General features: G+C 33.0%; 1 protein-coding gene across 19 annotated transcripts in view; it reads left to right on the top strand.

Moving 5' to 3' along the window:
* EHBP1 (EH domain binding protein 1) overlaps positions 1-26,120 on the top strand; it is a 668,483-nt gene that overhangs the window by 493,196 nt on the left and 149,167 nt on the right. For 11 of the 19 annotated variants that reach the window (XM_081069113.1, XM_081069112.1, XM_081069129.1 and 8 more), the window contains 3 exons: positions 5,093-5,215; positions 8,954-9,194; positions 19,775-19,964. In XM_081069113.1, coding sequence (XP_080925239.1) covers positions 5,093-5,215; positions 8,954-9,194; positions 19,775-19,964 — 554 coding nt within the window. Of the gene's footprint in view, positions 1-4,318; positions 4,424-5,092; positions 5,216-8,953; positions 9,195-19,774; positions 19,965-26,120 lie in introns of all 19 variants that reach the window. The other 8 variants (XM_081069122.1, XM_081069123.1, XM_081069111.1 and 5 more) reach the window with 2 other exon arrangements.

Here is a 26,120-nt window from a genome sequence, read left to right as displayed (position 1 = left end):
AAAATGTGGGATCAACTTAATCGTATTCATATGTCATTAAGGCTTATTAATTAATTCAGAAGGAGGAGTTGAAGATCCAGAGAGACACACTACTTGATGTCTGCTTTTCTGCCTAAAGTAGCCCACCCTTCCCCATTACTATCCACTATGGAATTGAAAATTGCACTATTAAATCCATTAATTATATCTATAAATCAAGTATTTATGGGCTCAAGCCTGTGAGAAAAATGACATCTTTTGGACCTTGATTTCTGCCTGAAAGTTGAAATGTTACTATCTTAATATGAAATAGACCTGTACTGAATCTTGCTATACTTTGGAGAGAAGAAGGATGGTCCTGCAACATTTGCAGGTATGTTATGTTAACAGTTCCAGGCAGTTTGTTTTTGTTTTTTTTTTTAACTCAACTACAGACTTTCTTAAAAGGAAAAAGCTACCCACTCTTTGTGCCATTGCCCTCATCCCCCTTTTTTTATTCAGTGTGATAATCTCCGGTGGTCAATTTCTATCTTCTTTTGCCTTTCTAACAGTAAAGTAGAGTCTCAAATAACTTTGACCCTTTGCTTCGATTGCCTGCCCCTAATATAGTTTTCCTTCCTATTCTCACCAATGTGAAGCAAATCCAGACTGACACACTGTTACGATGACTAAATGTACTACACTGTGGATTTATTGCTCTATTTGAGTAGCACTAGGGTAAAAATTTGTGCTATTACATAGCATTGTTAGTATTTTCCAAATGTGTACAGTTTTGGTGAAACAAGGCTTTAAGTAATAAAGTATTATATAATATTGACCCAGGGAATTTTTTTTGGTCAGGGTAGAATATTACTGGGAAAGCTTCACACTTAAAAAAAAAAATTCTGGGAATTTTTTTGTGAATCTTTTAATTTTTTAACTTTTTTTCTTGATAATATATGTAAAACACATTGACTGTAGGAAGTTTGCAAGAAACAGAAAAGTACTTTTTTAGAGGAGAAATACATAATAAAATTATGTATTTTAGTGTCCACTCCCACATATGCACTGCCAATTGAATTATTTCCTTGAGAAGTTTCGCAGGCACCTGTTGCTTGGTATGCCCAAACTGAATAGCCCCTTGTCACCGTGCTAGAACTGCTATGCACATATCACCCAAGACAAAAACCTGGCACTTAGCCTAAATTCCTTTCGCCATACCCCGGTCTCAAAATTAACCATCAAGTCTTTCTTCTTCATTTATTGTTTAACTAATAAATATTTTTTTGTGTGCCTCTCCTCATGGAATGGTGATGATGAACTACTTATCTTTTTGCTTATTGTGCTGTTTTTTTCCTATGCTGCCACCATTGCTCCTGGAATGATGTGTCTAAAATATACTTTTGATCTTTCCGTGGATTCCCACAGCTGTCAAAATTCCCATTCTTTAGTTTTGGCAGAAGAACCTTCATGTTAGAACATTCGCCAGCCTCATCTCATTCCATTCCCATCCCTGGCACCTTAAACCCCAAACAACTTGCAGTTCCTCAAATATGTCATGTTCTCATTTGTCTCCCTTTTATCCCTGTGGAATGAATGCCCTCCATTTTCCCTCTTATTTTAATAATAATAATAATGTCTGTTTGTCTGGTTTTAGCTCAAATTTGAGTTAGTCCAGGAGGCCTTCCTGACCTCAAAGCCCCTCTTCCAGTTTTATAGTCTATGATGTATATTTCAATCATAACTTATATAATATTTATCATACACAGTATATTGCTTTACTTGTCTACCTGTCCCACAGAAACATAAAGCCATGAGGGCAAGTACCATCACAGGTATAGAATAGGTACTTGATAAATGTTTATTAGATAGATAAATGGAGGATAAAAGCAATTAGAGGTTGCTTTTATGATTTGGATTTATTTTTATTTGCATATCATATAAAGGGAACATTAGAATAGATAATTAAAATTACCTTTTCACTCTATTAATATGAATGAAAGTTTTAGAGGCAGAAGTTATAGGAGTTAAGTAAGGATTTATTTAATCTATGAATGAATAGGGAAAACTAGGATAGGAAGGACAACTTGTCATCTGTGAAGTAAATGAAAAGAAGTAATTACTTTGGGTTAGTTAATGAGGAAATGGTCATCAGTGGTTTTAGATATCACCAAAAGGATGATGAGAGGGAGCAAATACTCTAAATTACTTTGTAATTTTAGAAAAAATTACAATGTAAATAATTTATTCATGTGATAGAATCATTTTGATAGTATTTAAATAAATGCCCACATTGTACATAAAACTGTGGAACAATATTAATGTTTTAAAAGTAAGGACCAAGTCTAGTATTTCCTCAGTATTCCCTACAGTGCTCATTATATATAATATGTTTAAATAAGTGATTGATTTCTACTTTCATTGAGATTATATCTAAGAATGTAAAACAATTAAAATGTGTAAAGAGAACTGCAAATCTTTGAGTATTATTTAAAAATGTTTTAACCTAGTAATTGCACTTCTGGGAATGCAGTGTGAATAAATGATACTAACATACATGATAAAATGTGGATATTAATAATAACACCTCAGGATATTTATGAGAATTAACTCTGATAACATATGTAAAGCCCTTTCCAGGGCTCTAAATATTAGCTGCTGTTAATTTTTTAAAAAATATTTTCCAAGTTAAAAATAAACCATTTGTAAATTTTTAAAAATACACAACTTGTAATGAATGAGGAAAATCCATCATGCACTGCTAATCACTTAACATTGATCTTCCACTCCATTATGTTTCCCTAAAAATTACAAAGTTAAAATGATTAGTAGTAGGAGGTAAAGGATGTAACTTATCAATGAATTCTACCTACTGAGAAATTTACTAGGTGAGTTTGAGTCTTAGTGGTGTTTAAAACTATTGGCAGAATAAAATGGAAGAAGATACTTTATAAAGACTTTTTAGCTCTTATTTTTCATATTCAGATGAAAAGTTCGATTCATATTAATTGTGTTAACTGCTTATTTTCTATGGTTTTTACCTACCTCAGGCAATTTTATTCATGCAAAATGCATTTACTCATTTGGACAAGGGAAATGAATAACTTTATCAGCTTTTTATATATATTTAGCTCAAAGATCTAAACTATAACATACTTCTGACCACCTAATACTGTAGTGGTCATTTATTATCTGTTTCTATATTAATTTGAATTTTTATAGAAGCTAAGTTCTATGAGGACGATACCATGTTTTGTTTTGTTTTTTCATCCTTGTGTGTCAAACATACTAGTTGGCACAGATAAATAACAATTTGTTGAACAACAAATGAATAGATGAAGGCAACCTTATTACAACTGTATTCTATAATTTGGTTCAAATAAAATTTATAATGTGTATGCATTTGGATTTATAATGTTAAAGAACAACATTTTTAATGCTGAATTCACAACTTTTTTCTAACCATTTTCTTTTGTTCCCACTGAATGATCTGGATCTGTTTTGTTTTTCCTAATACCTATACCTAAATTATTCCCAGGTTTTAATTTTGGAAACAGCAAGAATTACCTAGAATAGTGTAGGGGGCTCTTTTTTTTTTCCAAGCTAATTTTTTTCCAATTTTCACTCAGTGAATCATAATTTCACATATTCAGAGTTGTCCAAAATATATATCTCATGTAAACAAATTCTATTTATGTACAAAATGAATTATTATTTTAAGGTTTTTCTATCTATCCCTGTCTTTTCTGTTCTGTTTTTTACTGGAAAAATTATAAGGTTTCCCAAAGCAAATACTCAAGAGTTCCCTTAAAAGAACAAATTACTTAGAAAACAGCAGTAGAAAATCGTAGCTATGGCCTGCTTTTCTCATTTTGTGCTTATTTTTAAAATCGTAGAACATGAACAAGTGCTTATTATGTTCATAATTCATGTAGATATTTTTTAAACATTTGTTTACAGTTAGAATTTTCTAAACAAATAATACATATTTTCTGTGGTATCAGAATTTTTGACTTCTGTTTTTAACACATGCATTTAAAGCATTATTTTACAAATGCAAAGTGTGGTTGTTGAAAGCCGATGTCAATCTCTTTGGTTATTATCTTTGTTTTGTGTTTAACATAGTTACTGTATTACTAATATAAGTTTTAACAATAAAATGTTTTCTATCTTAAAATAGTACAGCATAACTTTCAGTTAAATACTCTGTTACAGTTCATCAAAATAATATCCTCTGACTGTATTTTCTTGATTAACCAAACATCCCCTCTCTTTGTCTTTTTGAGTAACAGCATGCTTCTACGGCTCTTTAATTAAATGACCTTACCTTACATTTGTCTCGACTGGCTTCTGTTTACAGAAATTGTAAACCAATTGAATGCTCTGAGCAGCTTAGATGAAGATCAAGATGACTGCATAAAGCAAGCAAATATGCCTTCAGCTAAATCAGCCAGTTCCTCTGAAGGTCTAAGAGCTTTCTTCCTTTCTTTCTGCCTCTCATTGCCTGTATTTACTGTGACCTGCTACCTCTTGACTTCTGTCTGTATTTAGCTGTCGGTTTTGTCTTTGTGCTTTTCCTTGAATGTTTTCTTTGGTAATTTGTAGTGCACCAACAGGCAACAACAGAACAGAACTTAACCATCTTTAGCAAAGCCTTATATTGGGATCCTTGTTATGCTGTGATTTTAAAATATAAGATAATAATTGGTCATATAACATGGTCATATAACATGACAATATTTCTTCAGTTAGCTTATATATTGTAACTATTGTTTTTAAAATATTTGCTTAGGTTAAACCCATTTGAATTATTTATGTTTAAGAGTGAAGGATGTTTTGCTAAAAATCTATGTCAGTACTTTTTTATTGCATCAAATTAAATTCAGATGAAAGTTTTTCTAGTTCATTATCTGATACGATTTTCAAATTAATATGCATATGTTTGTTTTGTTTCATATGAAAATGTTGGTATGCTACAAAATACTTGAATGGCATTCTGTCATTGGTAAAATGCCGTATCTTATTATTTGCAGGTATTATTAGTGTGAATTTTTACAATTTGAAATATTTCATGAATGATCAAAATTATGCTTTGCTATAAACATAGTGAACTAACACATGTGTTTATTTTCAGAGCTTATCAACAAACTTAACTTTTTGGATGAAGCAGAAAAGGACTTGGCCACTGTGAATTTAAATCCGTTTGGTGATTCTGATGTAGCGGAATTAAATCCATTTGGAGATCCTGACTCAGAAGGTAGCAAGTTTTTTCTGTACTTTTAAAGTCATTATATAGTCAGGTTCTCTTGAAATGTAAGAGCAGGAAGGAAAGAAATTTTTTCCCCGCTTCTTCTCTCCCGCCCCCACACTCCAGTTCAAGTTGTTGTTTCTCAGTCTAGTTGTGTAGGACACAGCTCCCTAGCCCATGCTGGTATTATGAGTCTTGCCCCCCCTCCCCCCGGCAGTCAGTCACTGGTTGTCAGATGGCCACTCACAGCAGCTCACGGCAGCCCATGGCAGCTCACACCGATGTCCAGCTGCTCATGGCAGCCCAGCTCCAGGGAGAGTTGTTATTCACAATCTTAGCTGTAGAGGGTGCAGCTCACTGGCTCCTGTGGGAATCGAACCAGCGACCCTCGGCATTAGAAGCACGGTGCTTCAACCACCTATGCCACTGGGCCAGCCCAGAAATTTTGTTAAAGGCTCATAAAGTAATTTTTGTCACTGGTGATAATATTGTGTTCAAAAACACTTGCAGTTGATCAGCAGTTCTGGGTAGTTTCCACTGAATTGTTTTTAAAGAAAAAAGAAAGCTTTACATAGATATTTATGTGGGGTTTATTTTAAAATTCTATGTTAGTTTGGTCAAATAGTAGACCTCTCCTGTTAGAGATAACAGTATTTTGCCTAGCTGGCATATAGTAAAGTCTCAAGAGTTTGGCTTACCAAGTAGGACAGCTTGTGGGACCTACCGGAAATTGGTGCAGTGAGGTGGCTTCTCCCTGTAGATAACGCCTCTGCCCTCACCCTTGGAGAGTTTGTGAGCCCTTCAATCCCCCACTCCATATCTCTGGCTGAGAATTATAGTCAGTAGTGACAGCCAGTTGTGCATGTGAATAGCACCGAGCAGAAACACGACTGGGAACCACTGTTACATATACAACATAATTGGAAGGAATAAACACAGGTTTCCCTCCCGCAACTCCCCCCCCCCACATCATTTTTCTTATCAAGTAGATAAGAGGTGTTGAAAAAGTGAAACTTCTGTTTAATTAAACTCAGTTTGCTTAAAGTAAATGTAAGAACGATTAACCACTGTTTACATCTTTTAGACTGCTCTTATGAAATCTTCATGAGCATTAAAGAATTTTGCTGCTACCTGTCATGGTGAAAATGAGGTTTTTGACTTCAGGATTCACTGTTAGAGCAATGTCATTTCATAATCTACTCCTCTTTCTCTTCCTTTATTTTCTCCCTTCTTGTCAGATTCTAAATTAGTAAACTTAAATTAATACGTATTTATTTTGTTTGTGAGCTACTTATATTAAGAACATAATATAAATCTTAATGGTTTACCTTAGATTATCTTAGAGGTAATCTAGTTCAGCTGCCTCTTTTCATAGATTATGTAGTTGAGGCCTAGAGGAGTTAAATGATTTGAACAAGAATTTTAGGTAAATGGTGGTGGAGTTGAAGCTAAAGATTCCTAATCAAGTGTCTTCTTTTGACCACACAGCTTTTTGATTGTGCAGTACATATATCTGAGTATATTGTTTTAAAAATATTACCAAGATGTTTTGAGACATCAGTATTTGAGCTTTCCACTTCTAAATAAAATAAGTAATTTTTCTAAATATATGTAGTTCTGTTTTCTAGTGTATAGATAGGAGTAGCAGATTCCACATAATACCATATTTCTATATAGGAGAGGTTAGCCAATCTGATTCAAAATCTTTACTCATGCCGATAGAGCTAAGAAAAAAATAATGTGACAACCAGTATTCTCTCTAAGTATATATCTCATAGACTCTTTGGAATAAGTATTTTCTATTAGAGGAATACTTATTTTTATAGAAATAATTTATTAATTTTTATTGATTAAAAACTTGGCATTCTCAAGTAACAATAGCATTTGGGGAAGAAAAAATGTGTTGTGGTTGAGATGGTTCATTTTTTTTTTTTACAGCTTCAATTCTCTTCTTATATTCATGACATTCTGTGCTTCAGTGACCCTCTTAGAAAGTTATTAAGTGTATTTGTTAGCTTTTATATGAAATAATCTTATCTTAAACCCTCCTTTGTTGCCAGTTCTGTCATCTTCAAATCTTGCTCTATAGTTTGAATACTTTCTTACTTTTGGTTTTATAACTGATGAATTTACTTGGATCAGTTTTTATAATCCTCTTCCTAAGAGTAAAAATTATAATCCTATTTCCATTGATCAGTTTTATCAGTTTCTTAAACATTTGAGACTTGATATTTGTTAATAAAAAATTGAGTAGGCAAAACCTTTGCAGCCTCTCTTCCCCGACAGAGAAAAAAAATGTTTCATTTACATTATTATAAAGATTCTAGTGGATGTTAAGTTTAAATGTTAACCTGTGTTACAAAAGATACATAGTTAAACTGAGTATCTTCTCTAGCACAGGCTGTATTTAAATTTATTTTATTATTGATTCATTATGGTTTTATGAACTCTCTCTCACACTTTGTAATTGCTTCCTCATAGTGAATGGAATTTCAACTCAGTTTTTATATTTTATTTTTTCAATAATAAGAAAAATAAGTTTTCTGGGCTAATGTCTAATAAATAAAAATAGCTTGACTTTAAAATACAAAAATCATAAATATGTCAATCATGAGATTGTAATAATCAATTAAATTGTTTGAAATGTCACTTATGAAACAAATGGTTTTTTTTGAAAATTTCAATAAAATTTTCAGTTTTCTGTCTCCTGGAATATTTTGTCAGAGTTGCATGGCGTAATTAAAATTACTTTTAAACTATACTATGATTATTGGCTCTTTGAAACTTTTCTTCAATTTGGGAAAATAATTTATTTTTATCAGCAAAATCCATGATCAAATTTTAGACATTTTATTAGAAATTCTAGTTTTATTTTAAAATGTTGATAAATACAGGAGAAGAAAAGGCTGGTATTAAATACTTCACAAATATTGTTGGAGGACATGGTACTGTTGTAGTGTTTTTTGTGCTGTTAATCAGTTTTATTTTTAAGGGTACCTTTGTTTTCAAATTCAAATTTGAAATAATGAAATGTAGAAGAATTTGGTGTAACATGTCTGTCACTATATCTGTGCTTTCAGTGATCTGTGCTTTCAACCTGAAAATTCTTACGTTATTCTTTTGCAGTATTAAATAGACTATTACTTGGATCCAAGTTATACTGAAAAAAATCAAACATCTCTTTAAATGCTCTAAAGATTTAAGGTCTATAGCATACCGAAACCAGCTCTTTGAAAATTTTGCGAAAACAAATTCAGTGATAATAGGAGTGTATTTTTGTTACAGTTCAGAATGAATTTTTAGATCCCTAAGTGGTCTTTGCTTGTGTAACTATCATAGAGCATTTCAAAATTTAACCCATTTTATGTTTGTTTAAAAACAGAAATTTATTACATGTCAGTTTGAGATGGCAAGCTAGTATAGTGAAATAAAATAGGCAATAATAGAATATTATACCTCTGAGAAGGTTAAAATTTCCAAAATTGGCATACCATAATGCTAATATTATTAGATACTCCAAGGACATTCCAAAGATGCCATTTTGAGGAGCCGCATTCCTGGAAAAGTAGACAAATATCTTCAATATTACATTTTCTGAATTTAGCCCTTCTAAAACATTATTGCTTTGACTCTTTCAGCTACATAGAATTTATTAATTCAAAATTGAGTATTTTTGAAAACACTGAAAAGATAAGAAAATATCAGATATTAATTTGAGTTAATTCATCTGTTGCTATTGTTTTATAGAAACAACCACTGAAGCATCTTCACCTAAAAAACCAGAAGAATCTTTTTATAATAACAGCTATAATCCCCTCAAAGAGGTACAGACTCCCCAGTATTTAAACCCATTTGATGAGCCAGAAATCTTTGTAACAATAAAGGATTCTCCTCCCCAGTCTACAAAAAGAAAAAATATAAGACCTGTGGACATGAGCAAGTACCTCTATGCTGATAGTTCTAAAACTGAAGAAGAAGAGTTGGACGAGTAAGTACATTTTGCTATCATCATAGGTTAGTCTTTATATTAACTATAGGGATCATTCTGTAATATATGTTTAGATGGGTAAAATGAGGTCTGTTGTAATGTTAATATACAGTTTACAAGTTAGTGTCTATCTCATTTCCCATTGGAATTTTTATAATCTTGACCTTATTCTTCTGCTCTCTTCCATGTGTATGTGCATTCTAGACAGCAAATGAGGGGAGTATGTTGCTGGAATCTCTGGTTAGAATTTCAGTGCCTTCCCATAGGACCTATGTTATATATGGAACTTAGGTGTTCTTAATTGATTAGTATAGGCATTACATTTCAATTATGTTATGGGTCTATTGTGGGAACCAAATAATTATTTATGATATTGATTTGTTGAGAAGACTTCTTCAAATGCCAAACAATGATTCATAACATTTATATAAAATATGAATTATCTGCATTAGAGTTATTATTCTTATCCAAATGAGAGGTTTGTTGACTATAAGCTCAATATAAATAGCATGATTAGGGCTACCATTTTACTCAAAGCAAGGGTGAGGAGAGAAGGAGGGTATGTTCACATTGTGTTTTGAAGTTATACAGTGTACTACCTGTGTGGCTGCAGACTGTGGCCCTGAGTATTCAACAAAAATTCCACTTCTGTCTATGATGAAGTAACACTCGACATAGCTTCTTGTCTTAAACAACTAAAAAACTGAATAGTATATGAAATAACAGTTTTGGCCTTGGACACACATAGCACAAGACAATGATCCCTGAGAGAACGGAAACAAAGAAAGTGAGCCCTGCAATTGTGCAAGCTTTATTTATGGAAAACAGTTTTCAACTGCAGTTTAGGGAGAGAGATCCCAAATACCCTAGTATAGGCATACCTTGGAGATATTGTGGGTTCAGTTCCAGACCACTGCAATAAAGCAAATGTCACAATAGAGCAAGTCACATAAATCTTTTGGTTTCCCAGTGCGTATGAAAGTTGTGTTTACACTACACTGTAGTCTATTAAGTGTGTAAAACATTATGGCTAAAAATAAAGCAACGTACATACCTTAATTAAAAAAATATTTTATTACTGAGAAATGCAATAAATCATCTAGATCTTCAGTGAGTCAGAGTCTTTGGCACTGATAGATTTGCTCAATGCAGGGTTACCACAAACCTTAAATTTGTAAAAAAACAAAATATCTGCGAGATCCTATAAAGCAAAGCACAATGAAGCTCAGTATGCCTGTAATCTTCCTGAGTTGAGGAGACAGTTTGAACTTTGGAAGTACAGAGGAGGCTAGAATTTGTGAACAAAGTATCAGAGAGGAGAAGCTACTGATAGAGTTTCAGAGATCAATAGAAATTTCGTTTTGAGTCTTTAGCTGAATATTGATCAGAGCATGCATATAAGTAAGTTACTGAGGACAAAGAATCTGACAAAACAATCCTGGAGTTCACCCACAACCAAGAATAATTTGTGTTTTCACCAGCTGAAGAGGAAAGACTTCCTAATACTTGGAAGACTTCCTAATACTCTATATCAAGTAGAGTCTTCAGAAGTATTGTCTTAGTGGTGGGGCCAGATTAGCTAGAATGAAGCTTATTCTGGGCCTGCCTAATAAAGCTTAAAAGCAAGGCTCAAAAGAATCGGAATTATTCCAAGTTATTTAACTGCATCTCACACAAAATACTTAAGGGAATACCAAAAAATCCAGCAACCAAAACATAAAATTCACAGGGCCTGACAACCAATCAAAAATTTATCAGGCATATAAAGAAGCAGAAAATTCTGACCCAGAATGAGGAAGAAAAACTCAATTTAGATATGGATTCAGAAATAGCAGAGATGATGGAATTAACAGAAATTAAAAGAATTAAAAGAATCCGACTAGTTTAAGAAGCCGAATGAACCCCAAGCACAAGAAACATGAAGAAAACCAGCAAGCCTTCTCAACAAAAACAGTTGAAGTCAGAAGATAGGATGGTATTTTTAAAGTACTGAAAGAAAAAAACAAAACCAAAAAACCTATCAACACATTTCTGCCCCACCCCCCATACAAAAGGGTATTTTAAGATATCCAAAATGTGAGATAGGCCATCACCATCAGACTTGATTTGCAAAAAATATTGAAAAGAAGCTCTTCAGATGGTAGGAAAGTGACATTACTTGGAGATTTGGATCTACACAAAGAAATGAAGAGCACAGGAAATAATAATTAGTTGGTGCAAAAGTAATTGCGGTTTTTTGCAATTATTTTTGACCTCTTAAACTGCAATTACTCTTGCACCAACCTAATATATTTATCTTTTTAAATATTTTAAAAATATAATTGACTTTAAAGTTTAAATAATAATATATTCTATGTTTATAACATGTAGAAGTAAAATGACAATTTTAAAAAGTGACGATTATGACAACTTAGCATAAAGGCTTAAACTGGGGAAATTGAAAAGTACTGTTTAAGCTTCTTATACATAATGTTACTTGAAGATGTTTTTCACAGGTAACATAGTTGTTTACGTAGAAAATCATAATGAATTGCCAGAAAGCTTACCAGAACTAAAAAGTAAATTTAGCAACGTTACCAGATACAAGACCAATATAAAAATTCAACTGTATTTCTCTATAGTAACAATGGAAATCAGAAATAGAAAATTTAAAACATATATAATAGCACCAAAAAGCACCCCTTAGGGATAAATTTGAACAAAGATGTGCAATAACTATATTCTGAAAGCAGCAAAACATTGTCGTGAGCAATCAAAGAGAGAAATCAAGTGGAGAGAAATACTATGGCCATGGATTCAAATTGATCCATACATTCAGTGCTATCACAATCAAAATTTTTATGTAATAATTGAAAATCTAATTCTAAAACGTATATGGAAATGCAAGAGACCTAGAATAGCCAAAACAATTTTGAAAAAGAACAAAGTTGGAGGACTTACACTACCTTGACTTCAAGACTCATTAACCAAGACATTGTGGTATTATTGTCTTAAAGGTAGACATATAGGTGAATTGAAGAGAATAACAAAGTCTAGAAATAGATCCACACATATATTGCCAATTGATTTTTTGATAAAACTAGCAAAGGAAGTCTGTTAGGAAAACATAATTTTTACAAACAAGTGGTGCTAGAACAAGTAGATGTCCATATCCACCCTCAGCACACACAAAAGAACTACAAACCTTACCTCACACCATACAAAATTTAAAGGTAGATTATATACCTAAAAGTAAGAACTAAAACATTGGAACTTCTAGAAGAAGAACATAGAAGAAAATCTTAGTGACCTTGGGTTAGACAAAAATTTTTAAATAAGGTGCAAAAAGCACAGAGTCAAAGAAAAAAAATTGTTAATTTGGACTTCATCAAAATTTAAAACTTATTCTCTTTAAAAAAACATTTAAGAAAATGAGAAGTTGTGCTACCGTTTGGCAAAAATTCTTTGTAAAACTCACATCTGGCAAAAGATTTCTGTTGAATATGTAAAGAACTCTTTTTATCCAATAATAAGACAGATTACTTTTTTTAAAGGGAAAAGATTTGAACAGACATTTCACAATAGAAAATAGAAAAATGGCCAATATGTACACAAAAAGATGCTGAACATTTTAGTCATCAAATACAAATTTAAACCAAATAAGATACCACTACACACCCACTTGAATTGCTAAAATTTAAAAGACTGACTATACCAAATACTGTCAAGGATAGGAAGCCACTGGAACTCTTATAGAAATCTCAGTATTCGAAATGCTATAACCATTTTAGAAAACAATTTGACAGTTTCTTTAAAAAATATACCTATCATTTGACTCAGCCATTCCATTCCTAGGTACTATTCACCCGAGAAATGAAAGTATATGTCCACAAAAAGATTGGTACATGAATATTTTAACAGCTTTATTTATCATAATAGCAAAATATGGGACTAACTCAAATGTCCATCAATAGGCAAATTGATAAACAAATTGTGGTATATCCATACAGTGTAATACTACTCAATAATACTTAAGAAGAAACAAACTATTGATACATGTAAATACATGGATGAATCTAAAGTCATGCTGAGTGAAAGAAGCCAGACCAAAGAGAGCACACAGTGTGACACCATTTATTTAAAACTCTAGAAAATACAGTCTATAGTGAGAGAAAGTAGATCAGTAGTTGCCTATGATTAGAGGTGGATGGAGGGATAGATGAAAAGTGATACAGGAAACATTTTGGAGGAATGGAAATGTCTGTTATTTTGATTTGTGCTGTTGGTTTCACATTTGATCACTAAATGCTAAAATTTAAAAGACTGACTATACTAAATACTGTCAAGAAAACATATGTAAAAAAGCGCACCAAATTATGTTTTTTAAGTATGAAGCATTTATTATATGTCAATTATACTTAAATCTGTTTTTTTTTAAAGAAAAAAACCCAAAAAACTAGCAATGTTTAATTTGTTAACAGAATATTGTGTTACATGCGTGATTAACAGCCTAGAGTTCTTGGGCCTCCAGGTCTCTTTGGTGAAACTAATTGGTGTGGGTTAGGGGAGATCTATAAAATAACATTTCCAAAAATCTGAATAATACCTGTATGTTTGCTTACAGTTAGGCTATGTGGGTCTTTGCTTTCCTTGGAAATACCTGAATTTTAGTGTGTTAGCATTGTTTGGATCTTGGGGAAAATAGTTATTTTTTTAAAAATACAGTTTAGTAGGAAAATCTTTTAAAATGTGGGATATGTAGATTGAGAGGGTAATCATAAAAAGGCTCCTCTGATACATGAAATTTGGGAGCAGTTGCTTTGTGTGAAGGGAGAAATGTCATCTCTTGCCTGAGCATTGGTAAGCTCCTAGTTTGAGCAGTGTTTTACTTCTAGGTGCTGTACTTTACAGGGGTCATTGATGATTCAGAGCGTTGACAGAGTAGAGCAAGTTATTAAAATGTCCAGAAACCACATCAAATGAACAGTGATTGAGGGCATAGGGCTGTTTCACTTAGAAAAGAGATGATTTGAGAGAACTATAATAATCAAACTCAAGTATTGTATTTGAAAAACTTGTTTGAAAGAATGAGGTAGTTAACTTGTTTTTCTATTGCTCTGGAACTGCATTTTTCAACCTTATCCCATTTTACAACAGGTGTTACATGCTTTTTCACACGTGTTACATGCTTTCATGGGCATAACTAGGTTTTGATAAAACCTAAACTTCTAACCTTCTATAAGTATGTAGAATTACATTATAATCATCTGATTCCAAAACCAGGTTGATACCTCAATACTAATTAATAATTATGCAGTGGTTGAAAAAATTGGCTTAACTTTTGCTAAAGTTATTTGGTTTTTTGTTTTGAAATAACTAATGTGTGATCATAATAAAATTTCTCATGGGTGGTGTAGGTGCTGAGTAATAGCCACACACCTAGAGTATTTGAATGTAAATGCAAACTTTTAAGTACAAGCATTCAATCATTCCAAGATGCCTGGGTATTACACAACGTGCACACACCCAGCTCTCTCCTATTAACAAATTAAAGAGACATCTAATGTTTGCTTAAACTTTTAAAATGCCTTTGTAAAAAACTAAAATCAGAATAACTGGGTGTTTCCTTTCGACAATTTTTTTCCCCCATGAAAGTCACAGTCTTTACAAGTTTCCCATGAATAAAGAACATTCTGAATTGCTCAATCATCTGAGGTTACCAGAGAGAGCCAATAAACACTCCAGCTTCTTTTGTAGGAATATACACACAAATTGTAAAGATTGCTCATCAGCTATGTGAGTCTAGGAAGACTCTATTACATTTCTTATTTGATATTTCTCATCTTGTTTCTCCAAAAGTTTGTAGTTCCAAGCTCAGTAGAAGCAATCTTCCAAAATTTGTTTACTACAACAATGAACTTATGTATGACCTTTCATCAATGAAAAGCCTGTGTGACTCATCTTTCTTTACCAAATTCTTCCTGTATCCTCCAACATAAAACTATCACAAAAAATAATGCTGAGTCCTTTGATGTGTAAAACAACCTTCAGAACCTCATCATATCCATCAGCACCAGAAGAAAATATATACCCTTCAGTGCTTTTAGCACGTGTTCTTTATACTTAGCAACCATGTGGATTTCTGTTTTCTCATGTTTTGAGGTTAGTTCAGCCATTCCAGTTTATGTAGCAAAAATGAAAACGGATAAAGCAATAATTTTTTTCAAAACATTTACAAAGTGCCTATTGAGGTTCAGCATAAAATCATTTGTGATATTGTTGTTTGTCAGTTTCTCAAGGAAAATTGTCATTGAATTTTATTCAGAGAAGCTACCCACTCATTTTAATAAATTTAGATTGTTTTTCCAAAGAAACATAAAATTTCAGTGAAAGGAAAAGACTACAGATTTTGCCATACCTTGCTTTGTATTTTTTTCCCAGTATGTTTATTAATCGTATTTCTAATCAACTTACAGTTTTTCTTTCTGTAATTCTTTTTCCTGGGTGAAACCATGAATAATGTCATTTAAAACTATTCTGTCCAAGTTTCCACTTAATATAACTAATTCACAATGAGTTAATGATATAACTAATCTATTATACAGTGCATGGATAAAAATTCTTTTTTATTCAGAGTAATATAGGAAGAACTGAAATAGATTATTCAAATAATAGATGATCAATGGAATATAAAAATTATGCTAATTCCGTAATTTTTCCTTCTAAAATATTTTTTAAAAACTCATTAGTCAGCAATTATATAACTTGTCATTATAGAAAAGGTTCATAATCATATATATACATATATTTAGAGCAGGTTCTATCTATAGAGCAGGTTCATAAACACATATATATATGTATATTTATTCACTTTTTTATAGCACTTTTTATTGAGGTATACTTCACATAACCTAAAATTCCACATTTTAAAGTTTATACTGCAGTAGATTTTAGTTTATTCACTGTGTTATACAACAACCATCACCACTAATTCCAGAACATTTTCATCACCCCCAAAAATGAATCCCATACCTATTAGTAGTTAATCTCAATTTCTCTTTTCCCCCATCTCCTGAAAAATCACTAATGTCTTTTCTGTCTGTATGGATTTGACTGTTCTGGACACTTCATATAAATGGAAACATATCCTGTTCATTCTAAAAAGAGTAGGAAATTCAATTTTAATTAGGAATCTGATCTAAAAGGAGGATCACTCAGAGCCCTTAGAAGTAAAAGCTTCTTGTCCTTTTTCTGATTTGGTACCTGATCGATGGTAGCGCCTAATGCACTGTTGTCTCACAGGTCGATTGCAGATATGCAGCAATACTGTTTCCCTTGGTCATCTGGTGGTTATTCGTAGTCCTGGGCAGCCTGAGTCCTTAGTACCTACATATTCCAGCAGCTTCCTCATACCATACAAATTTCATTTTTCACTACATGTCATAGTGTAAAACAGCTTGAGAAATACAGCTCTAATTGTTTCAAGAAAATGTCCATTTTGATTATGTTTCTAGTAACATGAGCCTCAGGAACCAACTTTGGAAATTGATCTGAGCTTCTTTTATATTTATATTTACCTTCTCTATGCAAAGAATAGCAATATTCAAGAGGTTAGAGGGAGACCTAAGTGATTAGAAGCAGGCAGAGAGACATGGAGAAAAAGGACAATATCTAGATACCTTTGGATACATACTAGCTGTTTTATAAAGGTTGTGTGCAACTGAGTATTGTAATTTCAGTTATATAAAGTGCACTGAAGAATTGCCTATTTTAAGGAATTCTGTCAAGTTTTTCTAATAACTAGCCATATTTATAGAACAAATTAATGATAATTATCTTGGCAGCTACCATCTTACAAACTACTATGGCAATTTGTTATAGAGAAATTTAACCAGGAATTAATTTTTAAAATATCACCCAAATAATTCACATAACTTAATTAATTCCTGTTAGATTGAAGTGTGTTTGTTGAGTCCTGAAACATTTAACATCAGTTGGCAAGTAGTAAGTTTGGGGCGGAAAAAGATTTTTTTCTTTCCTGAGTTAAATTTTTTTTTTTTATCCTTTCTCTTTATACTTAATTCTCTTTGAACTACTTTTAGAGTTTGAAAGACAGCTATATGAGGCTACTGATAAAATTAGCAAGATAAACAAGATTGTTGTAAGGATTAAATGGATTAATACATGTAAAACATTTAAAACAGTGCCTAGCACAGCATAAGCAGTTTATAAATGTTAGTAATGTTATTGCTGAGCCCTCCATTGTAGGCTGAATGCGATATCTTTTCTATCTCTCTTCGGAGAGAATGCTCAATTTTTTTCTGAACACCTAGTTGTTTTAACGTGGTTCCTTGCTTTGATTTCCCCAAGTTCTTCAGAAGGTGGTAAGCATGGGATATAAATATTTCAAGCATATTTTGATCATTAGGCAAGAATATTTTGATCTGAAAAGCTAATTTTCAAATATATATATATATATATGTATGTATGTATGTATGTATGTATGTATGTATGTATATATTTCCTGTTCTTTTTTTCTTGAATGCGCAGACATAACAAGATAAGGACATAGGTTTATATGTATCCCACTCAATTAAAAGCAACTACCCTAAGCAAAGTTGATCTTCTAAAGCTTATACCAACTCAATGGGAAGGAGTCATATGATTCTAATTGTCATGAGTACAGAGTAAAAATGATATCACAAGTATTATGTATTTCCCATCTCTGATCTATATATACTTGGTAACCAGAGTCTCATGTGACCTGACTACATATGTAAATCCTTAGACAAAAGTGTTATTGGTTACTGGTTCTAAGTGAGTCTGGTACTACTGTAGTTCAAAGAACATGCACAGTTGAAACAGAGGGCTATCACCAGTTCAGGCCTTATGTTGCTTAGGCGGAATTTCCTTGGTATAATCACTATTTTGGGTGACCTGGTCCTTAGCTTTATAGACTCAGAAATTCTGTTGTTACTATGCACACAGGATATTGGACTCCAGGAACTAACTAGTGTTGAAAAATGCAACAAACTTAAAAAATAAGAAACAGAATAATAGTTCATATTGTGTAAAAGGAATAATATTCATCATATACACCACAAACTTGTGTGTATAAATAACTAATGAGAAAAAAAATCCATCTACTCATAAAGAGAGTTAACAAGGAAGATTTTTCTGCCTGGGCCTAGACTCTAGGTAGAGGAAAAAAAAAGGAAGTTATAAGCACAGGTCACCCTCATATGAATTTGACATTATATTGACAGGATTGTCTGGGAACCTCCAAGCCAAGAAAGTAACATATAAGTGCCTTCTAAAGTACTTGGCAAATGCAAGAACATCAATTCATAAAACATTCTGAAGAGAGGCACTCCCAGCTCCGATTACAAAGAGTTTCCTTAGATTAAGCACTAAACTCACAATCTAGAATTACAAAACACACAAGGAAACAGTTTACTAAGAGAAAGAGTCAGGAGACAAAAGAAACACCAAGATTATATATGCAAGAATTTCTTCAAATAATAAATTTATCAGATAGGGACTGTAAAACAAATATGTTTAAATGATTAATGACTCAAATCTCTGTACCTGAGGTATTATACATACAGCCATATAAAAAATAGTTTACTGAAATTAAAAATTCCTTAGACACAGATGAAGAGAGAAAAAGTTAACTGGACTATAGATGTGAGGGAATTGCCCAGAACATAGTACAGGAGGAATATAAATTTGTAAAAATGGAGATAGTTTGACATATATCTAGTAAGGTTTTGTAAAGAAGAGAATAGAGAAAATAAGGAAGAGGCTATCAAAGTGATAATGGCTGATAATTTTTAATAAGTAAGGAAACACATGAATCTTCAGACTCAGGAAATAAAATAGCCTCAAACAGGATAAATTCAAAGAAATTCACACCTAGACATACCATAGTAAAATTGCTCAAAACAGAAATAAAGAGCAACAAGAGATAAAAAAAATGACGAAAGAGCAACAATAGGCTGATATCTTCGAAATGCTGAGATGAATTCACTGATAATTAGAATTCTCTACCCAGCTAAACTATCATTTAAGTGTTAGGCTGAAATGAAGACATTTTCAACTCTTGGGAGAATTTATTATTAATAGAACCTCACTGAATGAACTTCTAAAAGATGTTCCCTAATGAGAGGAAAATTTAACACAGAGGAAGGGATGAAATGCAAGGAAAAAGATGTTTTGTATGAGGAGCATAAAAAACGAACATTGCTACATCTAATTTCTTTTTCCTTGGGTATGAATATATAGTATTTACTATTTTACTATTTTTACTATTAAAAATATTTTTCTAAGGGTCTGTATAAATAAGAGCTGAGTTAATCTTGTGTTAAAAAATTAAAAAATACTTTTACAAAGGAAAAAATTTTACTGTTAATGTTTAACAAAACAAAGGATTAACAGTGATTGTTTCCAAATTGTAGGTTATCACTGGTTTGGGTATTTCCTTATTTTCAGTATTTTCTAGTTGTATAAATGAACATATTTTATTATTTTAGTTAGAAATAAAATATTTTTAAGAGACATTTAATTTTTAAGAGATATTTAATAATTCTTCTTTCATTTAGATCAAATCCTTTTTATGAGCCTAAACCAACTCCTCCTCCAAATAATTTGGTAAATCCAATTCAAGAACTGGAAACTGAAAAGAGAGTGAAAAGAAAAGCCCCAGCCCCACCAGCCATCTCACTAAAGACAGGAGGAGTAAATGAAAACACAGTTGTTTCTGCAGGAAGAGATCTCTCCACTTCTCCTAAGGTAGGAGTTTATTCTTAGTAAAACATGTATTAACATTTGCACTTTCCCCACCCCAGCAATTTAATTAAAATTAAGGAAAGTTATTGTTAGCTATTTTTGATGATTTAAAAATACAATCCAAGTAAATCCATTATACTGCATCATTGTATATATATTTGGGAGAATAAGTTTATAGTATGGTATGAGTTAGATAGTTTGGGTTAAGATTTGTTTTTAAAATGATATTTTGAAATCAGAGGAATAAAGGCATTACAAGTGTATTATTGGTGCTTTAAACAAAGAATAATCTAAAGCAGTTAAGTAAGGGTGAGGGACAACTTACACTGATATATAGAGGAAGGAGAAGAAATCATCCTTTGAGAAATGTACTGGAAAGATTAAGGCTCAGTGCAGAGAAATGGTTTGTTGAAGAATTTGAATATTGTCACTTTGATTTATGTTATGACAATTTTGGCCTTATTTTCGCTTTTATAAAACAAATTTTTATGCATAATAAATATGGAAAGGTAAAACAGTGTTGGAACAAAAGCCTGAAACTTTTAAATGGTTTGCCTGCAAATAGTATATCTTCCATGTGTAAGGTAGAAATGTCGGATTTAGTAAGTATTTTTTAGGTAAATAACTTTTGCTCACCTACTTATGGGTGTTATGTTGTTGTTACCATATTACATTATGTAATTCTCAGAGGCAGTTAAGGGGAAAAATCAGATGAACTTGAACTCAGAGGGAAAAAGTAAAGTCATAGGTCTCCTAGCCTGTACAGACAGGATTGGAACTGGCATTTTCATTAATTGTGTGATATTTGGACCATACTCTACCTCAGGTGCCTGGGCTGCAGTTTTTCTCAAGGGCATTCAGGTTCAATAGTTTCTCTTGGATTTTTCACTTCATTCTATGGCTTTCATTAAATGCCAGAGTTCTGAAATAGTTTGTTTGCCTGTATTTTCATTGTTTTAAAAGGAGATTGAGTTCACTGAGGTCTTCACGTTGCTATTCCAGAAGTCAGTATTTAGGTGTTTGTTTTTATATCAGGTATTTTTTATCCCTATAACTTTAGGGGAAGAAACTAGGACTAAATTCTATCTTGCAATTGGCTAGGCAAAGGTGGATGGGGGACTCTAAATGAAAGCAGCAAATGGTGTGAATATAAAGCAAAAGAGATGGCCAATTACTGTACCCATGAAGGGTGTAAAAAAAGACAGTAACAGGGACAGACGGGTGGCTCAGTTTGTTGGAGCACGAGCTCTCAACCACAAGGTTGCCGGTTCGACGACTCGACTCCCGCAAGGGATGGTGGGCTGCGCCCCCTGCAACTAAGATTGAACATGGCACCTTGAACTGAGCTGCTGCTGAGCTCCCGGATGGCTCAGTAGGCTAGAGCTTTGGCTCTGGCGACTGGACCTGGACCTGAACTGCGCCTCCATGGCTGGAATTGACGTGACTTGGAAAAAGTCCCATAAGTACACACTGTTCCCCAATAAATTCCTGTTCCCCTTCCCCCAATAAAATCTTTAAAAAAAACAAAGTAACAGGGCACTAGTCAGAGTCAAGAAACTGTTTAGGTCCTTTATCCATTCTAACCATCAAGAATAATTGAACCTACCCCCTGTCTCAGAATCTCTAGTCCATTGCCTGTTCCTTGCCCCATCCTCTTCTATAGTCCATCAGGAGTTTGAACCTCATCAAGAAATACTAATCTCTTTGTAGGGGAATGAAAAGGAACTTAACAATGCCTATTGTATGCTAGACAATGTTCTATTATGTCATTTGATCCATAGAAAAAACTAAGAAATATATACCATTACCTCCATTTTACATATGAGAAACTGAATCTTAGTTAACTTGCTCAAAGTTATAAAACTAGTAGTGACAGTACCAGGATTAAAGGTCCAGGTCTTTTCGATCTAAAACTAATAATTTTCTCACTGTGCTATTTTACCTCTAGAGAGGTATTTCCATTTCCATGTTGGAGCTTTTTCTTAGAAACATTTTTACAGATGGTGATTAAGTTCTGTTGTAGTAAAGTATAACATGGCTATTTTTTACATTATTTTGAGGATACTGTTCCATTGTAGATAAATTGTGGAATTAATGATGTTTGTAGGAAAGACTGAACATTTTACCACCCTGCTTCTCTTGGAAATTGCCTCATAATGCTCAGACACAGACAGTAGAAACATAACCAGTCATATCTACAGTAACCTTCGGCTGATCTGGCAGTTAGTTTGGATAACGACTATGTGATATGCAACTGTGAAAAATTAATTTTTAAAAAGATTGCTGATATATTATTAAGTGAAAAACACAAAGTAGATAACAGAGTATATACTATGATATCTGTCTGTATAAAGTTTTATTTAAAAAGCATTATTTACTATATATATTTACTATATACACACATACATATACAAACACACACATAGACATATACACATACTTTATGGAAGGAATTACAAGTAATTTAATAGTGATTACCTTTGAGGAGAAGGGTCTTGGTAGGATAGAGTGTATACACAAGCTTGAGGAAGGCCTCACTTTTTCTTTTTTAACCTTTCTATATTTGAATTTTCAAACCTTACACACGTTTTATTTCTGTTTTTTTGTTATACTAATAGAGGTTATAGAGTACTGAGATCATGAATTTTTTGTTGTTATTGCCTTCTGTACATGATACAAGATAATATTTACTTAAAAAAATTATCCTTCATGAGAGGAAGTCACTCCTAGGTTAGATCAAGGGTATTAAACTATTTGGTGTAGCCTGGGGTTTCATCAGGTGCCTTGGTGTTCAGCACTGGAGACCAGGTATGGAGGCTTAGCAATAGGGCACTGTACCCTCTTTTCCACTTCCACAGCACAAATCCACGTTTATTTATTTTATATGTTAGAATTTGTGTAAGATTTCATTTGGGAAACAAATGGACTATTGCCAAATTGAAAAAAGAAAACACTAGCTACACAATAATGTATGAGATAAAGAAGATTAGAATCAATGGCATACTGACAATAATTTTAAAAATGATAAATGGCAGGTGTGAAAGCACAGGAGTATGGGATTTACTCATCATAGGAATATATGTGTTCACAGTAGACTGCATACATTCCTGGAGTTTTTGCAGTATTAAAGCAGAGTATAATAATTGACCATTTTGGCAATCTTGAGTCAACATGAGAGTCTTACTATGCTTTGTATAGAGTGTTCTATTTATGAAAGTGTTTTACATCCAAACATTTTCATTAAAATTATTGAAAAGCTTTAATACTCAAAAAAGTATGCTTTCTGGCCAATTTTTTTCCTTATGTGTAAATTGAAAAGGAGACAATAGTTCAAATAAAGCTCTTGAAAAAACCAGGCTTAAATTTTAGTCAAATAATGAAAGGATATTACACCACAATTGTTTTGTGTAGCAAAATGCCAAACTGCACTGAATGGCAACTGACTGCAGAGGCTGAAGAGCATAGAATGACAAGTGCTCAGACAGATGACTAATTTCCCTACCTGTCACCTGAAGCTACTTATTTTTAAGGAAATTTATGAAAAAGAATTCAGACCAGAATTTAAACAAAGTGATAACAAACATGTTCTTATATTGCAAATAAAATTCAGATTACCCCCAAAGGCAGCTAAGGACCCAAGGAATCTTCAGTGTCATAAATTTGCATAAACTCCATTGTTCAGAGCATTGATTTCTGCATTTGTGAAATAATAAAAACTATACTTTTTAAAAAGACAATTTAGAAGCCTGCACGGGAGCCTCTTCCAAGAGACACCAGAAACAGCACACCTGGAGACTGACTTCAGACAACACCAAAGCACTACCTGGTTAGCCTCATAGGTGGCACACCCAAAGGGTACTTAATAGGCTCAAGAGCCCACAGGGACAAATTGCACTCAGAAGGGTCAATCCCCACACAGCAGCTCATATACTGTGGCAAAGCCAGCTCTCACAGTTAGTCAGCCTGGGATTCAATCCCACCCACTGATATGCCAAAAGTAATCTAGGCTCAACTATAACAGGAGAATACACACAAGACACACAAGGGATACTTCTGGGACACACTCACAGGAGCTCAGGAAGATTGTGCCATTGGGCCACACAGGACACATACTACGTAAGGCCACCCAGCAAAGACTGAGAGTTATATGAGATCTACCTGATACATAGAGGCAGCCAGGCAAACACAAAGAGGCAGCCAGAATGCAGAAACAAAGAAGCATGTCCCAAATAAAAGAACAGGAGAAACCTCCAGAAATAGAGCTAAATGAAATGGAGGCAACCAACCTACAAGAGACAGAGTTTAAAACGCTAGTTATAATAATAATTAAGGAACTTAGTGAGAATTTCAACAAAGAGATAGTAAGCATAAAGAAGGACATAAAAACCATAAAGAAGAGCCAGTCAGAAATGAAGAATACAATAACCGAAGAATACACTATTAGGAATCAACAGCAGATTAGATGAAGCAGAGGATCCAACCAGCGATTTAGAAGATAGGGTAGCAGAAAACACCCAATCAGAACAACAAAAAGGAGAAAATAATAAAGAAAAATGAAGATAGTTTAAGGGACCTTTGGGACAATATCAAGTGTAATAACATTTGCATCATAGGAGTACCAGAAGAAGAGAAGGAGCAAGGGATCGAGAACCTATTTGAAGAAATAATGACTGAAAACTTCCCTAACCTGGTAAACAAAATAAACAAAAAGCCTGGGAAATGTAGAGAGTCCCAAACAAGATGAACCCAAACAGGCCTACAGCAAGACACATCATAATTATAATGGCAAAAGTTAAAGACAGAGAATCCTAAGAGTGGTAAGAGAAAGACAAATTGTTAACTTACAAGGGAGCTTCCATAAGACTATCATATGGTTTCTCAACAAAAACTTTGCAGGTTAGAAGGGAGAGGCAGGAAATATTCAAAGTGATGAAAAATAACGGCCTACAACCAAGAGTGCTCTACCCAACAAGGCTATTATTTAAAATTAAAGGAGAAATAAAGAGCTTCCCAGTCAAGAAATCGCTAAAGAAATCATTACCACCAAGCCAGTATTACAAGAAATATTAAAAAGACTCCTTTAAGCAGAAGAAAGGAGAAAACAAACAAGTGAAGATCGAAAATATGAATATTAAAATTGCATTGACTGTACCTGTCAATAATCACTTTAAATGTAAATGGATTAAGTGATCCAATCAAAAGACACAAGGTAGTTGAATGGATAAGAAAACAAGACCCATGCTTATGCTGTCTACAAAAGACCCACCTCAGATCAAAAGACACACACAGACTGAAAGTAAATGGTTGGAAAAAGATATTTCATGCAATGGAAATGAGAAAAAAGCTGGGGTAGCAATACTTATACTGGAAAAAAATAGTCTTTAAAATGAAGGCTATAATAAGACACAAAGAAAGACATTACATAATAATAAAGGGATGAATCTAACAAAAGGGCACCACCGTAGTAAACATTTATGCACCCAACATAGGAGCACCTAAATATACATATACATATATGTATACAGATATATATATGTATGTATGTATGTATATATATATATATATATATACATATATATATATACACACACACATATAAAATATTGACCATCATAAAGGCAGAGATCAACAGTAACACAATCATAGTAGGGTGCTTTAACACCCCACTACACCAATGGATAGATCTTCCAGACAGAAAATCAAGACGGAAACAGCAGCCTTAAATGACACACGAGACCAGATGGATTTAATTGATATTTTTATAGCATTACACCCCAAAGTAGCAGGATATACACTTTTTTAAAGTGTACATGAAACATTTTCCAAGATAGACTACGTGTTAGGCCACAAAACAAGTTTCAGTAAGTTTAAGACTATTGAAATCATATCAAGTGTCTTGATGGAACTAGAAGTCGACTACAAGAGAAAAACTGAAAAACACAAACACACAGAGGCTAAATAACATGGTACTAAATAATGAATGACTCAGCAATGAGATCAAGAAAGAAATCAATTTGTTTGTCTTGTTTTTTTGTTGTTTTCAATTTTATATACCACATATCAGTGAAATTATATGGTTCTTTACTTTTTCTGTCCTCCTTATTTCACTTAGCATTATAGTCTCAAGATCAATCCATGTTGTCACAAATGGTACTATTT

This window comes from Rhinolophus hipposideros, assembly GCF_964194185.1.
Source record: "Rhinolophus hipposideros genome assembly, chromosome: 12".
Lineage (NCBI taxonomy): Eukaryota > Metazoa > Chordata > Mammalia > Chiroptera > Rhinolophidae > Rhinolophus > Rhinolophus hipposideros.
This window is presented reverse-complemented; position numbering and strand designations above follow the sequence as displayed.